This window comes from Alternaria novae-zelandiae (assembly GCF_023758075.1).
Source record: "Alternaria novae-zelandiae strain BMP 2774 chromosome Unknown scaffold_11, whole genome shotgun sequence".
In the NCBI taxonomy this organism is placed as follows: domain Eukaryota; kingdom Fungi; phylum Ascomycota; class Dothideomycetes; order Pleosporales; family Pleosporaceae; genus Alternaria; species Alternaria novae-zelandiae.
Genome location: NW_026056971.1, coordinates 594,303 through 615,858, shown reverse-complemented (window position 1 = coordinate 615,858; position 21,556 = coordinate 594,303). Strand labels below are relative to the sequence as shown.

At 52.9% G+C, this 21,556-nt stretch overlaps 10 protein-coding genes across 10 annotated transcripts; 4 read left to right on the top strand and 6 right to left on the bottom strand.

The window, feature by feature from the left end:
* Positions 1-2,744: 2,744 nt before the first annotated feature.
* J4E88_005991 (uncharacterized protein) lies at positions 2,745-3,749 on the bottom strand (the record flags this gene model as incomplete). The annotated part of the gene is made up of 1 exon (XM_049399622.1): positions 2,745-3,749. One exon carries the CDS (start codon positions 3,747-3,749, stop codon positions 2,745-2,747), a length of 1,005 nt encoding a protein of 334 aa, XP_049254635.1.
* A 978-nt stretch (positions 3,750-4,727) lies between these two features.
* J4E88_005990 (uncharacterized protein) lies at positions 4,728-5,821 on the top strand (the record flags this gene model as incomplete). The annotated part of the gene is made up of 2 exons (XM_049399621.1): positions 4,728-4,878; positions 5,157-5,821. The coding sequence occupies 2 exons, from the start codon at positions 4,728-4,730 to the stop codon at positions 5,819-5,821; spliced, it is 816 nt and encodes a 271-aa protein (XP_049254634.1).
* A 1,838-nt stretch (positions 5,822-7,659) lies between these two features.
* Positions 7,660-8,996, bottom strand: J4E88_005989 (uncharacterized protein; the record flags this gene model as incomplete). Its single annotated transcript, XM_049399620.1, has 4 exons — positions 7,660-7,755; positions 7,807-7,974; positions 8,123-8,610; positions 8,993-8,996. 4 exons carry the CDS (start codon positions 8,994-8,996, stop codon positions 7,660-7,662), a joined length of 756 nt encoding a protein of 251 aa, XP_049254633.1.
* A 288-nt stretch (positions 8,997-9,284) lies between these two features.
* On the bottom strand, positions 9,285-10,095 carry J4E88_005988 (uncharacterized protein; the record flags this gene model as incomplete). The annotated part of the gene is made up of 2 exons (XM_049399619.1): positions 9,285-9,938; positions 9,988-10,095. 2 exons carry the CDS (start codon positions 10,093-10,095, stop codon positions 9,285-9,287), a joined length of 762 nt encoding a protein of 253 aa, XP_049254632.1.
* Positions 10,096-11,473: 1,378 nt separating this feature from the next.
* Positions 11,474-12,588, top strand: J4E88_005987 (uncharacterized protein; the record flags this gene model as incomplete). The annotated part of the gene is made up of 3 exons (XM_049399618.1): positions 11,474-11,521; positions 11,579-12,144; positions 12,204-12,588. The coding sequence occupies 3 exons, from the start codon at positions 11,474-11,476 to the stop codon at positions 12,586-12,588; spliced, it is 999 nt and encodes a 332-aa protein (XP_049254631.1).
* Positions 12,589-13,100: 512 nt separating this feature from the next.
* J4E88_005986 (uncharacterized protein) lies at positions 13,101-13,846 on the bottom strand (the record flags this gene model as incomplete). Its single annotated transcript, XM_049399617.1, has 2 exons — positions 13,101-13,535; positions 13,592-13,846. 2 exons carry the CDS (start codon positions 13,844-13,846, stop codon positions 13,101-13,103), a joined length of 690 nt encoding a protein of 229 aa, XP_049254630.1.
* Positions 13,847-14,095: 249 nt separating this feature from the next.
* J4E88_005985 (uncharacterized protein) lies at positions 14,096-16,624 on the top strand (the record flags this gene model as incomplete). The annotated part of the gene is made up of 1 exon (XM_049399616.1): positions 14,096-16,624. The coding sequence occupies one exon, from the start codon at positions 14,096-14,098 to the stop codon at positions 16,622-16,624; it is 2,529 nt and encodes an 842-aa protein (XP_049254629.1).
* A 178-nt stretch (positions 16,625-16,802) lies between these two features.
* J4E88_005984 (uncharacterized protein) lies at positions 16,803-18,567 on the bottom strand (the record flags this gene model as incomplete). Its single annotated transcript, XM_049399615.1, has 2 exons — positions 16,803-18,163; positions 18,393-18,567. The coding sequence occupies 2 exons, from the start codon at positions 18,565-18,567 to the stop codon at positions 16,803-16,805; spliced, it is 1,536 nt and encodes a 511-aa protein (XP_049254628.1).
* Positions 18,568-19,872: 1,305 nt separating this feature from the next.
* On the top strand, positions 19,873-21,056 carry J4E88_005983 (uncharacterized protein; the record flags this gene model as incomplete). Its single annotated transcript, XM_049399614.1, has 3 exons — positions 19,873-19,881; positions 19,930-20,040; positions 20,094-21,056. 3 exons carry the CDS (start codon positions 19,873-19,875, stop codon positions 21,054-21,056), a joined length of 1,083 nt encoding a protein of 360 aa, XP_049254627.1.
* An 18-nt stretch (positions 21,057-21,074) lies between these two features.
* Positions 21,075-21,488, bottom strand: J4E88_005982 (uncharacterized protein; the record flags this gene model as incomplete). Its single annotated transcript, XM_049399613.1, has 2 exons — positions 21,075-21,315; positions 21,367-21,488. The coding sequence occupies 2 exons, from the start codon at positions 21,486-21,488 to the stop codon at positions 21,075-21,077; spliced, it is 363 nt and encodes a 120-aa protein (XP_049254626.1).
* Positions 21,489-21,556: the final 68 nt, after the last annotated feature.

Sequence of the window (21,556 nt, the reverse complement as noted above, 5' to 3'; positions counted from 1 at the left end):
GGCGCGGGAGTCGGCACACTTCGCCTGATCACCAAGAAGGGAAACGCACAGGGCCTTCTTCCGTTCAAACAATCCAAGGGAACTGCTCGCCATAGCCTTGTTATCTTGCGCCGAACGCAGGTATCGTTTTCGCAGTTATATGATGATCAATCCCGCCGGGTTATGTACCGTACTAAGCTATTAGGTGCAGATTCAGAGCATACCACGAACCGTTATGATCTGTTCTTAGTAGCGCACTGCTATTGCGTATCACTACCAACATCATCTCCGATGCCTCTATTGAGCATTGCGGATATGGCGCAACGTCAAGCACAACACGTCCGTGTTCCAATGCCGCTTCGATAAGGAAATGACTTCAATGCTCTCATGGCCCCACTCGAATCATACACTTAACCACCGCCACAACGTGCCGAATTGATGCGGCTCAAATGGGACCTCTATCACACACAAGCTGGCTAAATACGACTCACCGTCACCTCGTTTCAAACCTCATCCGCTTCATTAACGTTATCTTTGTTGCAACATATTGTACTGTCATATGGTAGCACAGCAGGCATCAAGGTAGTACAGCTTTCGTGTACGGCGAGAACATTTCCCCAGCTCTTACTTTGACACTCAAACGTTACGAGAGTTTACACCCTTGCAGCTGACCGTTGCCTAGACACCAAACTCCTGAGACCGAAAAGCAAAAGTCACCCACTCGCCTTTACTCAACAATCGTCGATCTGATTACGATCTCGATCTTCTCCAAGAACAACTTCTTCCCATCGTGCTCGACCCATAGCGTGTGGCTATTTTGATGTTTGTGGGGGATTGTTACGGGACGAGTACCCGGGCACGAGTTGCCATGCACATGAGATGATCGTCAAAATGCTGCAACAGCCGTTGAGAAATGCTACATCGCACAGCAGATGCGATCCTTCGCTACCTGCGAGGTCGGCAGTTGCTTGTTCGCACCGGCTATTAATGTGTACGACAATGGCATAGGAAGCCCCTACTATGATACAACGGCGATATATGCGTGTGGCACAGAACATTTAATTCGAGAACATCAGCCAGCCGCCTCAACACAGACTTCATAATTCCTCGAATTTGACATCAATACGACGAATGAGACGTATAGGAGGGGACAATAGTATGTGAAGAAAGAAAGCATCAGAAGGCTTGCGTTCCACAAAGCAAGCAAACAGACCTCACCCGTCCAAAGCTTCCAAAATGAGAGCTTCTCGAAGACGCATGGAAGCCTGAGGCGCAAAAGTAACAGCAGAATCGCACCAGCACTTCCGCCCACGCCACATCAGCCCCTGCGCAAAACATCGAAAAAGCTTCCCAATTCTTAGCCAACATTCGCAACACCCATCTTTCTTTGCGACGGAAGTGCCTCCAGGTAGCCCTTGGAAGAACGGCAGCTAGAAGCCTCCTTCGACGTCTCTTCTAGCCTCGTCGGAGTTTAGGGGACCCTCCGCTCGCCAGCCAGGCTAAACCTACACCAAACCTGCGCCAAACTTAGACGCCAAAGGCAATGTCGTGCTTTGATCTATGGGCTAGTCTAGCCAACCTAACAACAAGCGCGTTCCCAGGTAAGCAAGCAAGGCGCAGGGTCCGTGATGATTTTGGGTTTGCCTACTTGGGATGCCGCTGCGAACTGCAAGTCACGTCTTATCGCATGCGTCTCGAGCGTGTAAGTTTGAACGGCGCATACCCGCGTCGAAATTTCGTATTGGTTTGGGGGAAAACAGGGTCCTTTGCCCCACCAGCTTGCGACCTGCAGGACACGCCGGTGAACTTGGCCACCACCAACTGCAAACTATAGCACAGCCGCATATAGGGCGACCAACAATTACAGAACCTGAGACGCGCATTTTGCTGACGTGATGCCAACTTTTTTCTTGCTGCATTGTCAACATCAGGCGTTAGTGCTGTTCTCAAAGACGTTCAGACTGCTCGCGTGTGGAAACAGGATTTTTCTGCACGGTACCTTGTGTAACTTGTTTTTTACTCCTTCCTCAATCGGAATTTTTGCGGGGTGCCGTGCATGAGGCTTGCGGTCGACAAGAAACGGAGGTGCAGCACGGAGGTGCCGAGTCTGGGACCTAGAAGTACCGAGTACCAGTGATTTGAGTGTGTAATAATAGAGACTGTGGTATGGTAGAGTTGCGTTTGATTTAGAACTACGACTATCGTTACAGCATATTGTACATCGTGAGTTGCCGGCTTCAAAGAGGCGTCCAGGAGATACGCAAGCATGCAAGCGCCGCCCACTCCTCCACTTTGCATGTCAGGCAATCCGTACGGCAGATATCGTCGTGTTTAGAGTTTCGAGGGTGTGATGTCCTGCATGCTCAGGCAGTCTGGCCACCCAGAAACCACATCATGCAGTGGACATCGCCGTTAGGATTGAAGGGATCGATAGCCGACATTAGTTTCCTCTCTTACACACACAAACACCCACACCTGCATTCGGCAGTCGTCCGTTCGCTCCGTTCCGTTCTTTATCACACCCTCAATGTCACTCTGACGGTTTTCCCCACATTCCGATCGAGATCACAGAATCCCGTCTCTTCACCTGGCTATGCTATTTTCATGACATCTCCTATGTGTTCTTTTTGCGTGGCGGCCTGACTCCCGTACCGTTTTACCGCCACCACCGCCACCAGACTATACTCTTTTCCTCCTTTTCTGGATAGGACATGGCGAACTCGTACGGATTTCGCCGTCCTATCTTACCACATGGCCAGCCAACGCTACCTTAGTTCAACGCCCAGCCTCTCCACAAGCATGCCTTTCATCCGCTCATGCAGCTCATTAGTCTCCTTGTTCGTGAGTGTGCGTTCCAAGCTGCGGTAGTTGAGGCGGTAGCACATGCTCTTGCGCCCAGTCTTTGGATGCACGAATTCATCCGTTAGACGCACATCCTCAACAAGATCACCGCAGACCTCTCGTGCGATTTCCATCACATCGTTTTCGTGGAAGCTGGAGGATGATGGCGCCGGGGCTGCTGGTGGGATTGGCGTGCCAGATGGAGTTGTAGGAGCAGAGGATGGGTTGGGGGATGTCGTGGATGAACTGTGAGTCGCGCCTCCTGCAGGCGGATGAATAGCAGCGGCGCCACCAGCGGCATTCGAGCTACTCTTCAACCAGAAACTCACGTCCTTGAAACATGCAGGGTGTTTGCTAAAAGGCTCGAATCGACGAATGGCTTTCTGCTCGCTGAACTGCGATAAGAAGCGAGAGTCCTTTGACCAAAACAGACGTATGTCCGGGATGGAGTAGAGCAACATGGCTATGCGTTCGAGACCTATGCCAAAAGCCCACCCTACACGATCGGGAACCGAGGCATTGTTCAGGATGGGTTGTGACACGATGCCGCAGCCGAGCACTTCGAGCCAGTCACCTTGCCAGAAGACTTCCAGTTCCCAAGAGGGTGATGTGAAGGGGAAGTAGGCCTCCACCCAGCGTACCTTTAGTGGCTCGTCTGACGTGGCAGTATCTGCAGCACTCTTTGCAGCATTAAAGATCGTGACCACCATATCCTCAAGACTTCGTTTCAGGTGTGCAGCCATGGCTTCTGCTTCTTCTGCTGAGTGTCCTGTTTGAAGTGGGTTACGCTCGGCGTGGAACGGAGGGTTTGGGTCTTCGACTGCAACATCGTGCTTGGGAATATTCTCCACATCGTCCCAGATGACCTGCGCAAGTGTCTTGCCCTCTTTCTCTGCTATTTGACGATCCCAAGTTCTTGCTCCCTCCATCTGATGGAAAACAGGATAATGGCTTCTATCGATAGCATCTCGTCGGTATACGTCGGCACTGATGAGATAGCCCTCGCTTTCATTGTTGCGGAAGGTGTCGGCTTGGTGAGCTGAGGTGTGTGTCCGTAGTACAGTCTCCTTGTTTATGTAGTACGTGTCCGTCCTGCTTCGACCTATGTGATCTAATGGAAACCCGAGAGAATCGAAATTTTGGCCGGTGGTGACGATAGGGAAAAGATCGTTATGGGTTTTGTAACCCGGAAAGCGTGATTCGATAAGTTTTCGTGTAATGGTCAGAGGGTGATCTGGTTGCAGATGAAGGCGTCTTGGTATAGCGTCGAGGATAGTTGAGGGTGTGTTCATCCATTCATCGGTTTGATACGTTCGTCCCTCTATTTTGACTTCTTTCGGGAATGCGCCTAGGAGAACTTAGATGCCATACTTCAAAACTTCTTTATGCTCATACGCAAAACTGCTGCTCAACACCAATACAAAGATAGCTGAATGAAAGGGTATTCATCATCTGCATCTTCCAAATCTCGCAACACCGAAGGACAGCGGTGACTTCGATATGGAAAGTTGTGAGCCGCGTCACATGACAGCAAACTCACCAGAAGAATTATATCTCACCGCTTGCCGCCACGGCCAGGGCGATACTGAGCTCCGTGGTACTCGCAACAGGGCATTTCGACCTAATTGACGACAAATCGCCGTAGAAGAAAGTGGTATTCGCATCTTTGATGATGAGATTCGCCGTTACCTTCGCGACCTCAAAACCACGCGCGCCGCCAAGCCCAGCCCGCCAGCTCCGAGCTTAAATCCGGAAGCAGCACGTTTTGCCGATGACGTCCGCGCGTGCCGAATTCTCGGTCCCTCAACTACCACCGAAGCTTTGCAGGCTTCCTTACTTTTAAGGCTACAGCTTCCCTGTCCCTGCCAGCTACACATGCTGTTGCTGCGCGGCCTTTCACCTTCAACATGGCGGACGTCAAGAAGCCCGTGAGCGTCCCTGAGCTACGGAAGAGCGAAGATGTGAAGCCTCTCAAGAAGACGCCTATACGCTATCCGTTCTGGTTTGGTGGAAGCGCAAGTTGTTTTGCGACTTTCTTTACACATCCTCTGGATCTTGGTAAGCTTTGTACCGCTTCGTGCGCAGCATTGGACAGTGGCTGATAGTTTGAGTAGTCAAGGTAGCTTTCTCGACTGTCGCGTGCGCCAATTTGTGTATACTCATAAATTCAGGTCCGGTTACAAACACAAGCAATATCTGGCGTGAAGTTGAACATGATGCAAATGTTCAAACATGTTATAAAGACTGATGGCGCATTGGGACTGTACAAGGGCGTAAGTCGTCTTATCTATTCAATTCCAATTGGACCCGTCTAATGCGACGATAGATTTCCGCAGCCCAGCTCCGCCAAGGGACATACAGCATGACACGCTTCGGTGTCTACGAAGCCCTCAAAGACCGCATGACGACCGCCGACACGAAACCCTCGTTCCTCACGCTCGTCGGCATGGCTTCCATATCAGGATTCCTCGGAGGATTCGCCGGTAACCCAGGAGACATCTTGAACGTACGGATGCAGCACGATGCCGCACTACCAAAAGAAAAGCGGAGAGGATACAAGAACGCGATTGATGGGATAATACGAATGTCGCGGGAAGAAGGAGTAGCAAGTCTATGGAAAGGCGTCTGGCCCAACTCGTCAAGAGCTGTGCTCATGACAGTTGGACAGTTGGCAACATACGACGGATTCAAGCGCGTGCTGCTGAACTACACGCCGCTGCAAGACAACCTCGCAACACATTTCTCAGCATCCTTCTTGGCTGGATTTGTAGCTACAACGATATGCTCGCCGGTAGATGTCATCAAAACTAAAGTCATGAGCTCCAGTGAGAGTGTGGGACTAGTGAAGACAGTCACGGATACTATGAGAGCAGAAGGATTCCGCTGGATGTTCAAGGGCTGGGTACCGAGCTTCATTCGCGTCGGCCCGCACACCGTGCTCACGTTCTTGTTTTTGGAGCAACATAAGAAGGTCTACAGGCAATTGAAGAAGCTGGAATAGAGAAAAGGGGAATGGGAAAGACGCGCATCTGCTTTGTGCAACATTGGGTATGCGACGAGGCGAATGATACCACACGGGCGGGCGTTTGGCGCTGACAGCATTGCGCGGCGCAACATTATAGACTAGGCTTGGATGCGTCGGTCGGCTTGTATATACATACGACCGATGTGCATACACCTTAAAAAATTTCAAAAAGTACACATCCCAGTACCAATGCTTGTTGATACGCCGTTATACCTTCAAGCAATCCAGACACAGCAAACCCGACTTGACCGTACGTCAGCTCCATCTATCAGCTAGCCACTACAGGCCTTGTATGCCCCCAGATCGACCAGAAATGTGTAGTATGGACGTTGGGGGGTCCGAAGAATTCATGGGTTGCGAAAGGATCAGCAACACAGCCTTTGTCAGGCACACAAAGAATATTAGATGGATTCAAGTAAGATGCAACACTCTGCCTGCTTCACAAGAAACAACACACGGTTGTAGACATAGTAAGACTGCCATTATTGATACACAGATTACGATGATCAATTCCATCTGCTTCAGTACCTCATTCTCTATCCCGAATCATTCCTCAGCCGAAGTACCATCAAGCATCCCCATACTCATTCTGCATTGTCCTCCATTTCTCACAGATCTTCTCAACAGCCGCGATCGCATCGCTTCCATCAGCTTCCAATGATAGCGTATCTGTCTGCGTCCTCATCTCCTCGAAAACCCTCTCAGCCGTCGCCCGTTCTTCAAGATATGTCACCCAAGCTTTTCCTCTCGTCTTTTGTATCCGAGCTTGTTCCGACTGCAGCAGCTTCTTCACGAAGCTGCTTATCATGTGTCCGACATTTCGGAAGTTGAGCCCTCTATCCTGTTCCCTTTGCCCATCTGTATTGAGCTCCCCATGTTTAGTCGCCCACCTCTCCATAGCGCTAATTAGATCTCTCTTTACCAGGACGACAAGTCCTTGGTCAGGAATTCGAAGCCTGTCGTTGTCTAGGTACTTACTGTACACCGGACTGCCAGAAGAGATGTGTTTTTTGCTATCTGATGTCTGAAAATGCTGGCAGGTATCCTTGATGTACGTGCGTGTCAGATGCTCGATTCTGTCTGAATGAAGCAGGTTATCGCATATTTCTTCAAGGCCTGAGTGTCGCGGACCGAGGATGTGGACGGAAGCGCATCTATGCTCGACGCCGTGATGCATTGACTGGGAGGCCATGATCATCTTGAATGAACTCAAAAAGGTTGTCTTGGCGAAGGGCTGAGTGTTGGGAGGAGGCTGAATATATGTACATATGCGTTGGGCTGGGATTGCTAGGGCAAATAAGACTCATAGTTTGTTCAGGACTAGAACGTCTTGGATGGATAAACTTCACCATAGCCAAGCGCTTCGTATATTGAGGAGAGTGTATGAAAGGTACAAAAGGATAGACATATGGTGTGCAGGAGATCCGGTGAGCATGCAAAGGCTCAAGCAAGGGCTTGACACACCATGAGCTGGAAGGGTTGCAAGAGGTACGCGCGATGGGGCAACGTTAAGAATGGAGCTGATATGATCAGCAAGGTCAGGTAGGTCGACGAGATACGTTTGTCAGTCCACAGATACGCAGTGTATGAAAGTGTACCAGCAAGAGACATGTCGGATACGAAGGTTGTGGAGCGGTCGTGAAGTGATGCAATTGTTTATTGAGACAACTGCCTTAAGCAGTCAGTGGTATGAGAAGCGCCTATTCCCTAGAATGCCCGAAGTTTTCATTCAGATACAGGAGCCCACACCGTTATTTTCGTGCCGACGCCAATGTAATCATTCCACGACCCAATCATGAACTCATGATAACGCTCTAGTGCTTCATGGAAGACGCCCTCCTCTTGCGGGCCTCCTCGTGTGCGGCCTTGGCGTCGTTGATGCGCTTGGAAAGGATCTGAGCGTACTCGTTCTGCAGTATCATTAGCCTCGGTGCGTCTTGTAGTGAATGGTGTGAACGTACGGCAGCATCCTTGGAAGCCTCCGCGCGACGGCGCTTGAGTGCGAGCCTGTGGCGCTTGTGCTGGAGACGCTGAGGAGTGACAAGACGCTGGATCTTGGGGGCCTTGGTGTAGGGCTTTGCGCCCTCCTTCTTGGGGACGACTTCACGGCGAATGACGAACTTGCGGACCTACACACGCAATGATTAGTACTCAAACCTTCAAATTTTCTAGCTCACTTCTTGTTGCTCAGACTCAATGCGCTGCTTGTAGCAGGATGAGCGAGACTCAATCCGCTATGCGAAGCAGGATTGGCGAAGAAGCTATGAGAGAACTCACATCATCTTCCTTGCTGAGACCGAAGAAGCGGCGGATCTTGGTGGCGCGCTTGGGACCGAGGCGCTTGGGGTGGACAATGTCGGTCAGGCCGGGAATGTCCTCGTCGCCCTTCTTGACGATGCTGAGGGCAAGGACGGAGAGGTCCATGCCGACGATGCATCCGCGGACGGACTTCCTCTTGCGCTCACCAGTGCGGCGAGGGCGGTAGCAGGAGTGGCCGTCGGAGAGCAGGAGGCGGACACGGGTGGGGTGCATGACACCCTGCTTCATCGGGAAACCTTGCTTGTCGTTACCGCCGGTGATCTTGACGATGTATCCCTTGAACTCGTCGCCGATGCTGTCGGCGGGGACTTCCTGACCCATGCGGCGCTCCATGAAGACGCGGAGCTTGCGCTCATCGTCGACCTCGATCAGCTTCTGGGTGCCATTGTTGGGGTATGAGATGTTGAGCTTCATCTTGACTGCGGCGTCTCGACGGCGTGTGGAAGCTGCAACGTTAGTAGATTGTCGTGGTGTTGTCGGGGTCGTGGCCTGCGAAATTAGAATTATCGAAATGGGCCTTCGCTTCGTGGTGCGCGCTAATCGAAATGGAGATCGTCACGTGCTAGCGCGACTTTCAGGTACGGCCCGCGGGCAACTGCGACCAACAACACGATGCGCCCCACCGGATGTGGACGTTTTCACGTTCTCGTGCTTTTACAATCAGAAACTCTCGTTATGCGAGGTTGGAATCTATAGTACGATGACTCATGCTGACTCTGCGCGGGTGGACAAGCGGTTCATAGCAAAGAGGCAGAGACATGTACTTGATCAACACTTGCATTGCATTTTCAGTATCCTGGCTTCGCAATCCAGATTGACACTGCATACCCATATTCACGAAGCAGACTGGAACAGGCGAAGTAAAGTTGTGCTTTAACGTATTTGCGCTATTCGAACGGGATATCATACTATGCCATACCCATTAGACCCATTGCAACCAGAGTCCTACCAAAGGTATCCCCACTGTCCTTAATACACATGCTATCATTCCTAACTCGAAATCGAGCCATCCCAAGAGGTGAACCACCAACGCCGGAACCATGCATTCGCAATGTCATTTGAGCAGATGATGCTTTTTGAAAACAGAAGGAAAGAAACACGGTGAAATCTGCACGACCGTCTAGTGCATGAGCTCGACCGGTGGCCTTGATGTGCTCACTGCTATGCCCTGCGCCTTCTGCGATGCGATCGGGCCCTCGACGCCCTCCATCGCATCGATGGGTGTCAACAGCTCAGGTGTCTCTGTTGTGTCTTCGACGGATATGGCTGGAAGGTTGGGTGAGTCACCGTGGTCTTCGGGGTGGTAGACAACAGTGGTGCTGCCAGTTCGCCTTCTTGTGATGGATGGGCCGCCGTGGTCGGTCGTAGGCGAAGTCGCCTCGTGGTTTGCATGTAACCGTGCCAGCGCAGCCGCAAGGTCTTCTGGGTGTACAATCTTGTTTGGCGCATCCTCTTCCTTCATTTCCCAGCCCATAGGTGGAGAGGGCGGCGGCGAGATGAAGAATAGTCGGTCGGACTTTGGGAGGGCGAGGTGCTGGTCTGAGGGGTTCATGGGTGTGTTTACGCCGAAGTATACGCGGATGCGGTAGCCCATGAGCTGTTCGCCATCAAGGGCTTGTCGGACCTGGATCGCAGAGTCGACGTCGAAGAAGGATACTACGATGCGACGGAAAGACTTGAGCGGCGCCCATGTGTGTACTTTCGCATATTTGTCTACGGTTTCGCGGATCTCGGTGAGGGTTGATAGTGAGAAGATCTCGGGTGCGAGAAGATTCTGAACGCTGTTAGTTTGTGCTCTTAGTTTTAAACTGAGGAATACTCACGGTTATGATGAGTGTGTTTGAAGGAGGTGATGGCTCGACGAGCGGTGGGAGGTCTGAGAGGTCGAGAGAAAGTGGCGACTTGCTTCCCGATGACGCGCGGGAGCGCATTGGTGATGGAGGTAGAGTAGCCTGCATGTTTGCGATCATTTATGTTGCGCAAAGATATACTGTGGTCTGTTGGTTGAGTTGCTGTGGTGAGTTGGAGGGCAAGAGACCGACAGCGTGTGTCTTATATCAAAGTTCGCCTTCAGCGGTTGGTCGTTGCAGCGCCCGCACGCAAGCAGCGACGGTTGCTCCGCCTCAATCCGCCAAGGCCAGACTCCGGCCATGCCATTTCCCGCGTCCATGTCCCATGTCTCTGCTTCTTTCGCGCCATTTCCTGGGCACCATTGCACTGCCCCGCCCTATTGCTCCCCAACGCACTGTGCTGCTGGAGGTCTCCGGACCTCGGCGGACGCGTCAATGATGGATTCAACTGACGATAGCACGAGACGCAGAGAAAAGGAGAAGCCTCAGCCTCGCTGATGCATAGTCGCCTGCCACTCAGCCTCATGTCCACGAAAGAAACATCTACCAGTGTCTCGCTGGTTCCACAGAACATCCTTTACTGACTGTTCAAGCACCGAGTCCACTGTTAGTGTCCGGCTTATCCATGTTAGGACTACACAGCATGCATGCAATACCATCAAGGCCTTATCTCGTCCGACTGGGCATGTAATAGGTCATCACTCAGCGGCAGACTCGTTTATTGTCCGTCTGCCATAGGCATGCGATACGGCAAGGACAACTGTTCAACTCGGTCGGCTCATGTCGCAACACAGCCATAGGCGCTTTGCGCTTGAGGTTCTTTGTCGGCCAATAGTACCCTTCATGTTTGGGTTTTGTTGTGATGCTCAAGTCAGGCTTGGCCCATGGAAAATGTCTCATGCGTTCAACTGCAAGGCTGATCAAAGGCCATGCTTGTCTCGTGACTGTCTCGAGCTCCGCGTACGCCGGGCGCATCCACAAGTCTTGATGCGCACACCCGTTGTACATGTCTCCCGTTTGGTGTGTACAATGAACACACGAGACGGTAGCTGCAGGTGATGCTATGACGACTCCGCCTTTGCGGAATATACGGTTTCCCTAGTAACTCTTAAGCATAGAACTCAGACGTCATCCAGCCATTAATCTTGGTCTATGTGACCCTGCATGTAATTCTACACTCGGCGTAATCTCGCCAGTTGCTGACCCGTATGACGATGCCACTGTCAATGGTGTGGCTGGTTCTAGGTGTGGCGTAGATTCATGCGCCACACCTAGACGCTAGGCTGCTTCGCTCCCAGACTCACCTCAAAGAATCTCCATCAGGACGACGACCCTAGCCAGCACAACCCACACACGCCAACACGTCTCTCTCCGCCTCCGAATCCAGTCGCCCTAGTACCTCGGCTCCATCACGAGCCTCGCAAGCACACAGCCCTCTCCTCCCTGAAACGACGACGCGATGGACTACGACCCAGATGGCGGCGCAATCAACGTGCGCTTCCTCCAGGTACACCGCCCGCTCTGTCTGCCCCAGGACACGTCGAGCTAACCCAGCTATGCGTAGGCCGACAGCCAGCGCGCCAACTTCATCGTCCAGAACTTCAATCTCGAAACCGCAAACTCGCTCCGCCGTGTGATGCTCGCCGAGATTCCCACCCTAGCCATCGATGTAGTAGAAGTGTTCGACAACACATCCGTTCTCGCCGACGAGTTCGTCTGCCACCGTCTCGGCCTCGTTCCTCTGTGCTCCAAAGGCGTAGAAGAGCTGCTGTACTCGCGCGACTGCGACTGCGAAGGCTACTGCGACAACTGCGCCGTCGTTCTTACCCTCAACGCGAAATGCACAGGCAGCGAGATTATGAAGGTGTACGCTCGGGATCTGGTTATTGAGTCTCGGGCACCAAACGAAGAGTTAGGGAAGCCGGTTATCACGGATTCAGAGGAGACGGGTAGTTGCATTGTCAAGTTGAGGAGAGGCCAGGCTATCAACATGAAGTGCATTGCGAAGAAGGGTATTGCAAAGGAGCACGCGAAATGGGCGCCTAGTGCAGCCATCGGCTTCGAGTACGATCCGGCGAATAAGCTGCATCACTTGGACTACTGGCACGAGGAGGACGCGGACAAGGAGTGGTATGTTTAGTCTAATCATCCGAACATCGTATAACAGCACGCCTCTAACAGATATCCAGGCCCAAGGACGAAGCCCGCATAAACCTCGACGGTGGACCTCCCAATCCCGATGAACCCTTCAACTTCGACGCTGCCCCATCACGCTTCTTCTACGACGTCGAAACAGTCGGCGGTCTCGAACCCGATGAAATCGTTACTCAAGGCATCGCCATCCTGCAACGCAAACTCGCCGAGATCATCAAAGAATTATCTGGCGGCGTTGGAGGCCCGGAGGACTTTGGCGGCGCGCAGAGTCCAACACTGAACGGTGCTGGATACGGTGATGCGGGTGGATATACCCCTGTTGGAGGAGGCGGATACGGAGGAGCGAGCTCGTGGGGCGGTGCAGCACAAGGAGGAACTACGCCATATGGAGCTACGCCTTACGGGCAGTCCAATTGGTAGACGAAGAGAGTGGCGTGTTTGGGTGTACAACATTGCATGGGCCTGGCGTTCTAAAAGGTGTGGGCGTCAACAGACTGCAAGACTGCTCAAAAGAAACGCAGTCCTTCTTCACATATTGGCATCTATCACGAAAACAAAGAGACTTTGCGAATCGCTATCGAAAATGAGTTGATGCGAATGGCATTGATATCTCTGCTAGCTCTCTGAGCTGCCTTCTTTTGCTCATGGTTCGTCATATCTAATATTACAATATACGCAAAGCCATTTCGTCATCATGCTTGCTTCAACTTTTCCAAGATGCGTCTGAGAGGGGAATATATGTACACAAATGTACCTCGTGAATTGACACGAAAACGCCATGCCCCCAATGTACCGTGCCAGATCAAAGCAGCCAACCTTACAATGGAGCCGAACCGAAGTAGTCATACACATGCGAAGAAGATCGTGGCGGCAGCGACAGATGTCCTGGTTCGCGTAGAATGAAGCTCATATTGCTCCTAATAATGTCGAGTTTAAGCGTTCTTTACGACGCCAACCTTGGCCGGTCGCAGTGTCCGGCCGTTGAGCTTGAAGCCCTTCTGCTGTGTGTGGAAGCAGGTTCCGTCCTCCTTGTCCGGCTGCGGCGCTTGGAAGACAGCCTCGTGGATGTTGGGGTCGAACTTCTCGGCCGCCTCGCTGGGGTCGAATCGCTCCAAGCCGTGCTTCTTCAGCGTGTTGATGAGGATGGTGTCGGTCATCTTGATGCCGTCGTGCAGGGCAATGAGGTCGGTGTTATCCCCCTTGAGCTTCTCTTCTGGCACGGTGCCAAGAGCGCGGTCAAGATTGTCGACGGATTCCACGAGGTCGCGGGCGAATCGCTGGATGGCGAAGTCTTTAGCGGCCTTGATTTCGCGCTGGGTGCGCTCTTGGAGGTTGCGGAAGTCGGCGACTGAGCGGAGGTACTTGTCCTGTGGAGCCATGTCAGTCTGCTGTTGTCGTGCATTCGGGCACCATTGAAGCCTACCTTCAAGTCGACGATTTCCTTGTCCTTCTTCTCTAGCTGCTCCTTCAATTGTGTTGCCTCATTGTTCTCTGCGGGCGCATCCTCCTTCTTCTCGGCAGCCTCGCCCTCCTTTGCTGGTGCAGCATCCGAGTACCACCGGATAGCGGGCGTCGCTACTGCTCGTGTGATGGGTGATTGTTGACGTAGTGGCGCAAAAGGCCGTATTGAGCGGGCAGCCTGCTGTCTTGAGGCGCGGAGGATGGTTCTTTGCAACATTGTGTGGTATGAAATGTGGAAGGAAGCAGAGGATGCACGGTTTATGCGAAGGCGATAATGTAGCTCAGGTGGATGCGATGATGATGAAGACGTTCGAGAAAAATTCGGAGCTGTGAGTGACGAATGCCTGTGCTTCCATCAGGGTCCAATTCTTTCCGTTCCGAGGCGGACCCTTTCCGAACAATTTGCCATCCAGCGATCGCATACGCCCTTGACATGCATCTCGACAAGTCAATGCCATGATGCGTGATGCGTCCTTCGCCAGTCTTCTCCTTGCGTATACGCTCGTTTGTCTCGCGACATGACGTCGTCCCGCCATCTGCGACAGTCCAGAAACCCATTGAGGCGGCCTATTACCGCGGGGGTACATCACGAGGCGTAATCCTACAGCCACAAGCCTTGCCTAAAGAGCGCGCAAGATGGCCGACCATATTCCGCCAGATCATGGGGAGTGGTGATCCCTATGGGCGGCAACTTGACGGGATGGGTGCGGGCATATCAAGTCTGAGTAAGATATGTCTCGTAGAACCCTACGGGAGGAGAGTGGCTTTGCCCGAGAGAGCCACTCGATTTCGAACAGGCTTTGGTGGTATTGATGCAGCTCGTAAAAGTGCGCAGGCTGCACAGGCTGCAGAGGCTCTGGAAGAGGCGAAAGCGACTGGGGAAGAGCCAAAGCTAGACATTGATTACACATTCGTCGGCTTGGGCATTGAAGACGATGAAGTCGACGTCGCAGGCAACTGTGGAAATATGAGCAGTGCAATTGGCCCTTATGCTTACAACGCCGGTCTTCTCCCATCAAGAATATACGCCCAGGGAGACGGAGAGGTCACAGTCAAGATACGGAATACCAACACTGGGAAGCTGCTCGACTCTACCTTCGAAGTCATTGGAGCGCAAGCTGCTGTCGCAGGTGACTACAGCATTGACGGCGTTACCGGAAAAGGCTCAAAGATCAGATTGGATTTCAAACGTCCCTACGGCAGCAAAACTGGCAGAGTGCTACCTACTGGCAGGAGAGTGGACAACATTGGGGGCTACAGAGTATCGTGCATAGATGGCGCGAACCCAGCGATCTTCGTCCGAGCAGACGATGTCGGAGTGGATGGTACCATCCTACCCGACGACTTCAACAATCTTCAGGAAAAGCTTGCTTTGCTCGAAAGCATTCGCAAAGCCGCTGCCGTTGTCATGGGTATTGCATCTACAGAGGATGAGGTCCCTCGTACCGTACCCAAGATTGGCATCGTATCACAATCATCTGCGCACCCCGTCCTGTCAGGAAAGACTCTCAAGGCATCACAGATGGACATTGTCGTACGTTTTCTCTCAGATACACAGCCTCATCGAGCTATTCCTTTGACTGCTGCACTGACGACAGCCGTCGCGGCGCGCATTCCCGGAACAGTTGTCGAACAGATGCTTGCTCCGGAGCCTTTAATGGAGGGCGCCATCACCATAGGTCACGCAAGTGGTCGACTGCAGGTCAACGCCACGATGGATGCAAGGAATAAACTCATCCCCGCCAGTGGTACGGTATACAGAACCGCGAAGAGGCTGCTCGAAGGAAATATATTCTGGGCCGACAAATTTGGGGAGACGGAACCTAGAGAAGACACTACTGAAACCGATACCAGCTATGGTAGTAACGGCCGACACTCTCTCGGGCTAGCGTTCGTTCTGGAGAACCGCGGTAAAGATTCATCCCACCTCTTCGAAGAAGACGTCGCACGTGCAAAGCAACAATCGGCTGATGCCGACATGGACCGAATCATAAGCCAACAACCAACTCTAGAGCAAATTGAAGAAAACGAGCAGAAAGAGGAGCCCGAGGTCCCAATCCTAGTTTACAGACCCCTCCCCGACCCGCACAGGAAGCGTCGCGATCTGCGGGAAATACCCAAAGAAGAAGACGCTCTCACACTCGCCATCCAAGGTCTACACTCCGAACTCACCGGACTGCTGCACGATGAAAAGATCATGGACACCACGGAACAGAACTCCAACCTTCTCGAAGCTGTCCTCAGGGCACACCGTGACATACAAATCAACTCCCTGATCCAAAGGCGTTCAGCCGAGAAGGCTAGCGAGAAGGCGAAGAGATCTATGGTTCAGAAAAGTAGAACTCGTGCACAGAAGGTTACAGCGGGCGGGAAGTTGAGATGGGAGCACGTGGAAAGGGCAATCTCCGCCCGCGTTACGGAGAAGGCAAGAAAGAGGGTGGAGAGTTGGGGGAGAACGGAGAGGACGGATAACGATGATATGGATGAACATATGGGGAAGAGAGTGGAAAGGGAGATGACGCTCCAAGGTGATGGCGGTGAACAACAGGACACGGAGAGATCGGTGAGAGATGACATGGAGGAATGGATGAGGAAAAGAAAAGACGAGGATCAGAAAAGGTCGTTTAGGGAAGACATGGAGATATGGAAGAGGAATGCCCAAAAAAAGAAGAAGAGGTTGGAGAAGAAGGAGAGAGAGATGATGGGAGATGACATGGAGGAATGGGAGAGGAGCCAAGAAGAAGAGGAGGAGGAGGAGGACAGAAGGATAAGGAGAGAAGCCTTGGACGAAATCCTGAGCAACCGCGAAAAGGGGGACACTTCGATGTTTAGTATGGACCCGGAATTTGATGCTTTGGCTGAGCGAGAGCCGGGGAAGAGGGCTCCTAGAGATGTAGGACCGAAGATTAGCACATACCCCGTTAAGACGGCGAAAATGAAGGCAAAGCGGATGAAAGCTTTATACCGTAAGCCGAGGTCGTGGAATTCGAGATGACAGAATGAAAAGAAGAGTACAGGTTGCAGCTCGTGCCATTTGCGAAGACTGGTCAATGGTAACAGACTGGAGCAGACCTTGATTGTAATTCAAAACCAAAACTTTTGATTCCCAGACTAGGAATAAGTCTGCTCCTCTTAACCTATATCCCCATCCATTCCCCGAAGACTTACCTTACCTACCTGATAATCGTGCCCTGCCTTTCAATTCCCCCAGCATAAGGCCCCTCAAGGATATCACTCCCGCCTAACAAGCCCACCGAGCCACCACCCAGCAAGCCGCCTGCGCCCATACTACCCCGTCGATCACTCCATATCTCATGGAACCGAATCGCCATATCACTCGCCGCCACGACAATACAGCCTTCCTCAACACCTCTCCTCGACCACACCCCGTCTTCACCCCTCGCCCTCCCGCCATCACGATCTTCGTTTGTCTGCGGACCGCTCGTGGGACCGCCCGGGTAAGCGACTGCACACAGCGCGCGATTCTCATCGTACCACGGTACAGCAACGACTTGTTCGCAACTGGGCCAGGCGAAGACGGCGACACGATAGGGGTGTTCGGGCTGCGCGAAGCCGAAGGTTGCTGCGATCTCGCGTCGCGTTTGGGACCAGATGAGGCTAGTAATTTGAGCTGCGCAGTCGATAGTGGCAAGACAGGTGCCGGAGCGGGTGTGGTAGAAGTGGATGCAGCGGTCGTTTGAGCCGCCGCCGACGGCTAGAAGTCCGCGCTGCCAGGGGCAAAAGGCCATGGCCTTGACGGCGGCATTGAGTTTCCACGTGTGTTTTGCGGCTGATTGTGCGAGGTGGAGGACGGCGTTGTTGCTACGGTTGGTTACGGTGTAGATGGATTCGCCACGTGGGCCTTCGCGGACGTCCAAGATGGCTGCTGTGTTTTCGCTTGCGGGGTTCGATCGGAGCACTTTCTTCGTTTCAAAAAGATTGCAGTTGTTGTCGTTCCCCCCACTCGCGAAAAGTTCACCGTCAGACGACCATGCTAAGCCACAGATCTGTTGGCTGTGGATTGAAAGTCGAGCCAGCAGGGTCATGGCGCCAGTCCAACCGAAGAGTTCACTGTGCGTCTCTGACGGCCACTCCACACTGTAAAAGTAGATGTGACCGACTTCGTCCCCAATGAGCAGCTCCTCAGTCGATACAGTCATTGCTCTATCTCGGAGGGAGGGGCGTTGCACAACAGTCGGTCTCCAGGAAACACACGATACGGGCTTGGGTTGAGTTGCATCGAATCGTGGCTCAGCATCCAGTGGGCTCCATAGCAAGATGCGGCCATCGGCTCGTCCCACGGCAAGGATCGCTTGACCCCCTGCTGTAGAGGAGAAGTCTAAGGAGGTGACGTGCTGAACGTCTGCGGGACCGTTTGGCGGCACGGCGTTCAGCGAGTCTGGCGTGTTGACACCGTTTCTCTCGGACCAGAGATGAACAAAGTTTCCTAGGCCGACAGCCAGACACTTGGAGGTGTAGGAATATGCGAGTAGGGTACAGTAGTAGTCGTCGCGGAGGTTAGGGGCATCGAGAACTGTGAGCGAGGTCAGTATTGAGAAGCAACGGTAAGCAGAAGAACATATCGAAAGGGTAAGATTGGCACTGGTCTTCGCTTTGGTGGTGTTTGACGGGGACCTTTAACCTCAGATTAGCAGCAACACAACACTTGGAGTGCGTAGTAGATGAAAACAAACTCGAAACGACTCCGTCCCTAATCCAAGCTCCGTCTCGCCAGACATGTTTCGCTTGCGATGCAGGGCCACTATGTGGTGAGCTCGCAGAGACTGGAGAAGATGAGTGTTGGAGGATGCGATCAGTCGGGTCGATGTCGAGCGCTAGTGCGAGACGTCTTTCGTAGGCTTCAAGTTCGGCATCGGGGTCTGCTCGGTTCAGGAAAGCAGATTTGTACAATGGCGCGTTCGTTCCACTTCCAAGCATTCTACCTCTGCCAGTGGAGACTGCTATTACCGTGTCACTCACAGCAGAAGGCCCACCAACATTCCAGACAGCGCCAGCGCTGATCTGGCGAGTACCCAGAGGTAGAGGGGTTTGTCTGAAGTTGACATTTCTTCTGTTTGCATTTGCCCGGCCTGAAACTACAGAGTGTGCCTCCCTGAGGCCGCGTAGTTCCTCATTCATACGGCCACTCCTGCGCAGTCGACGGCTGAAAGCATCTGCACCTGTGCGTGTACCGCGGTTGGTATTCTGTTCCTTGTTCCGACGCTCCGCAGGGCTGTTGAGCTCGAAGCTTTCTCGTGTAATAGTGGGTGGTCGGCGGCAAGCGATAAAACGATCTGGCGTACTTGTTTGGGTTTGACGAGGTGATGCTAGTAGGCCACCTCGTGCTTGCCATTGACTGGATCTGAGAGGAGAGCTGGCATAGCGCAAGGGAAGACGGCGAAGCTTGGTGGGCGGAGAACTGTCGTCAGCAGAGATGTCAATGCAGCGTAAGTGCGGTAGATTTGGTCTTTCGAACGTAGTGACTGTATCTGTTGGAATGAGTGAAGGAGATGCTGCGCGGCTTGCATTTTCAACTATGCTGTCCGAGGAACTGCCATTGCTGCGTCGTCGCTTGCTGGAAGAGGATCCATCTCGAAGCGGGTTGAGGTCGCAAGGTACCGGCACAGACACTTGATTAGTCGGACTCAGGTCTGGAGTTGACAGCGCTTCGAGACGAGAGAGAAATTTGGAATTGGACTTCCTAGGAGAAGACAATGGAGTTGGGCAATGACTAGTAAAGCCGCTGTCGATATCCCTGAAGAAGAGGCAGCTGCGACTTTTGCACGGAGACTGCGGCGTCCGAGGTGATGCCCAACCTTCGGTACTGACAGTCTTCGTAGGAGACAGCGGCGGTGTGAGATAGCCGGACCGAGATGGAGATGCTTCGTCGCCAGTGTCGCTCATGTTGGAACAGCTTGTGTCAAGATGAGTGGACTGGAGGACTGAGCTGTGAGCTTCAGCGCATGTGAAGCTGTCTGAAGGAGAGGAGCTAGGAGGCCGGAGACCGGGTGCTGCCTGGTGTCCCGGTATTATTGCTGCTGGGTTAGTAATAGCAATGGCTGCTGAGGTTGCTTAGGATGTTCGGAGCATATATAGGGCTGGCAGATGCGGCTAGTGGTTACGGCAACCTTCCGCGAGGGATGACGGAGGGGCAGGGGCTCCACGCGTGTAGTGGGGCAACATTCCGCCGAGGCTGCAACTCGAGGAAGTAACGCTGAAGCCTCCGAGACAGCGCAGAAACATATGGCAAGCGTAAGTTGACTTCCTCATCGCTCCACAGACCCTTGCTGACACGTATAGCACGGTATATCGCGCGGGTCTGGCCCGGTCGTCCGCTCAAAAGAAGCGCGGCAGAAGGAGCTGCAACAGATCACAGACTACAAAGATTTGGCGGATCTGGTGAACACAAAGGTATTGCAGTCAGTGCAACTAGCCGTTGGATCCAGCTGACAGTCGCTCTCCAGGTTGCCGAGAAGCAATACACCATCGAAGTTCTGGGCCTAGTCACGAAACTCTTGAACGAGAATCCCGAATACTACACAATATGGAATCACCGAAGACGCGTCTTGATGGCTCTGGTGACCGCAGACACCCCCGAACAATCACCAGACGAACTCTTACAGGGCGACCTGCAGCTCACGTTTGCGCTATTACGAAAGTTTCCCAAATGCTATTGGATATGGAATCACAGAAACTGGCTGTTGCGCGAAGGCGAAGCGCTAATGGGCGCGGATGCAGCACGTAAACTTTGGTCGGGAGAATTACAACTCATAAACAAGATGCTGCACGCAGACAGTCGCAACTTCCATGCTTGGGGCTACAGACGATTTGTGGTGTCGCAGATTGAGCGTCTGACCACATCCGAGGATGTTCCCGCATCAGGACCAGCACAGAAGAGCCTCTCGGAATCTGAATTCGAGTACACGACCAAGATGATCAAGACCAATCTCTCCAACTTCTCCGCTTGGCACAACCGCAGCCAGCTTATCCCCAAGATCCTCCGCGAGCGCAACGCAGACGCTGAAGCGCGCCGTCTATTCCTCGACTCGGAACTAGCCCTGATATGCGAAGCCATAAACACTGACCCCTTCGACCAGTCCATATGGTTCTATCACCAATACCTCCTCTCAATATTGTCTCCGTTGTGTCCACCGGATGCGCTTGTTGTCCAGGACCTAACCAACGGCGAGCGGCAAAAGTACTACGAGCACGAGATGGAGTACATCAGGGAGATATTGGAGGACGAGGCGGATTGCAAGTGGATATACGAAGCGCTGCTCGGGCTTGCAGAGGCTTATCTGGAGGTAGATGCTGGGACCGGGTCGTTTACAACGAAGGATATGAGATCGTGGCTAGACGAGCTAAAGCGTCTGGACCCGCTGCGGCGGGGACGATGGGACGATCTCGAGCGCAGGCTGAACCTATGAAATCCATCATGGTAGCATTCAAGGCTTGCTTTTGGGCTTCTCCACACTACTCGTTGCAGTCGCAGGCGCGGCTTCCGTCTTGTTGTCCTTCTTCCATGCCCAGAGCCCAAGCACGTTTGACCACGAGTTGTCGGCAGGCGCGGAGGCGACAGCTTCCTCTTTCTGAGCCTGTAGTTGTGCGGAAGGTGGGGGTGCTACAGCACTCGATGCAACGGGGATGGGATTCGGCGTGCTGGAAGCATTTGCAGCAGCGAGTTCCCTGACACGAATGTTAGTGAAAGCGACGAAAGTACCTGTGGAGTCTGCGTACCGTTTGTACTCCTCCTCCATCCGTGCGATTCGCTGTTTCTTGAACTCTCCATCAAACGTAGCCACACCAATTGACACACCAACGATAGTTGCCAACGCGACTGGAAGAATACGTCCCGCCATTTTGTGTGTTCGTTGCGTGGAGTGACTGTGGATGAGACTGGCGTGTATGACGAAAGCACTCCCGCGGG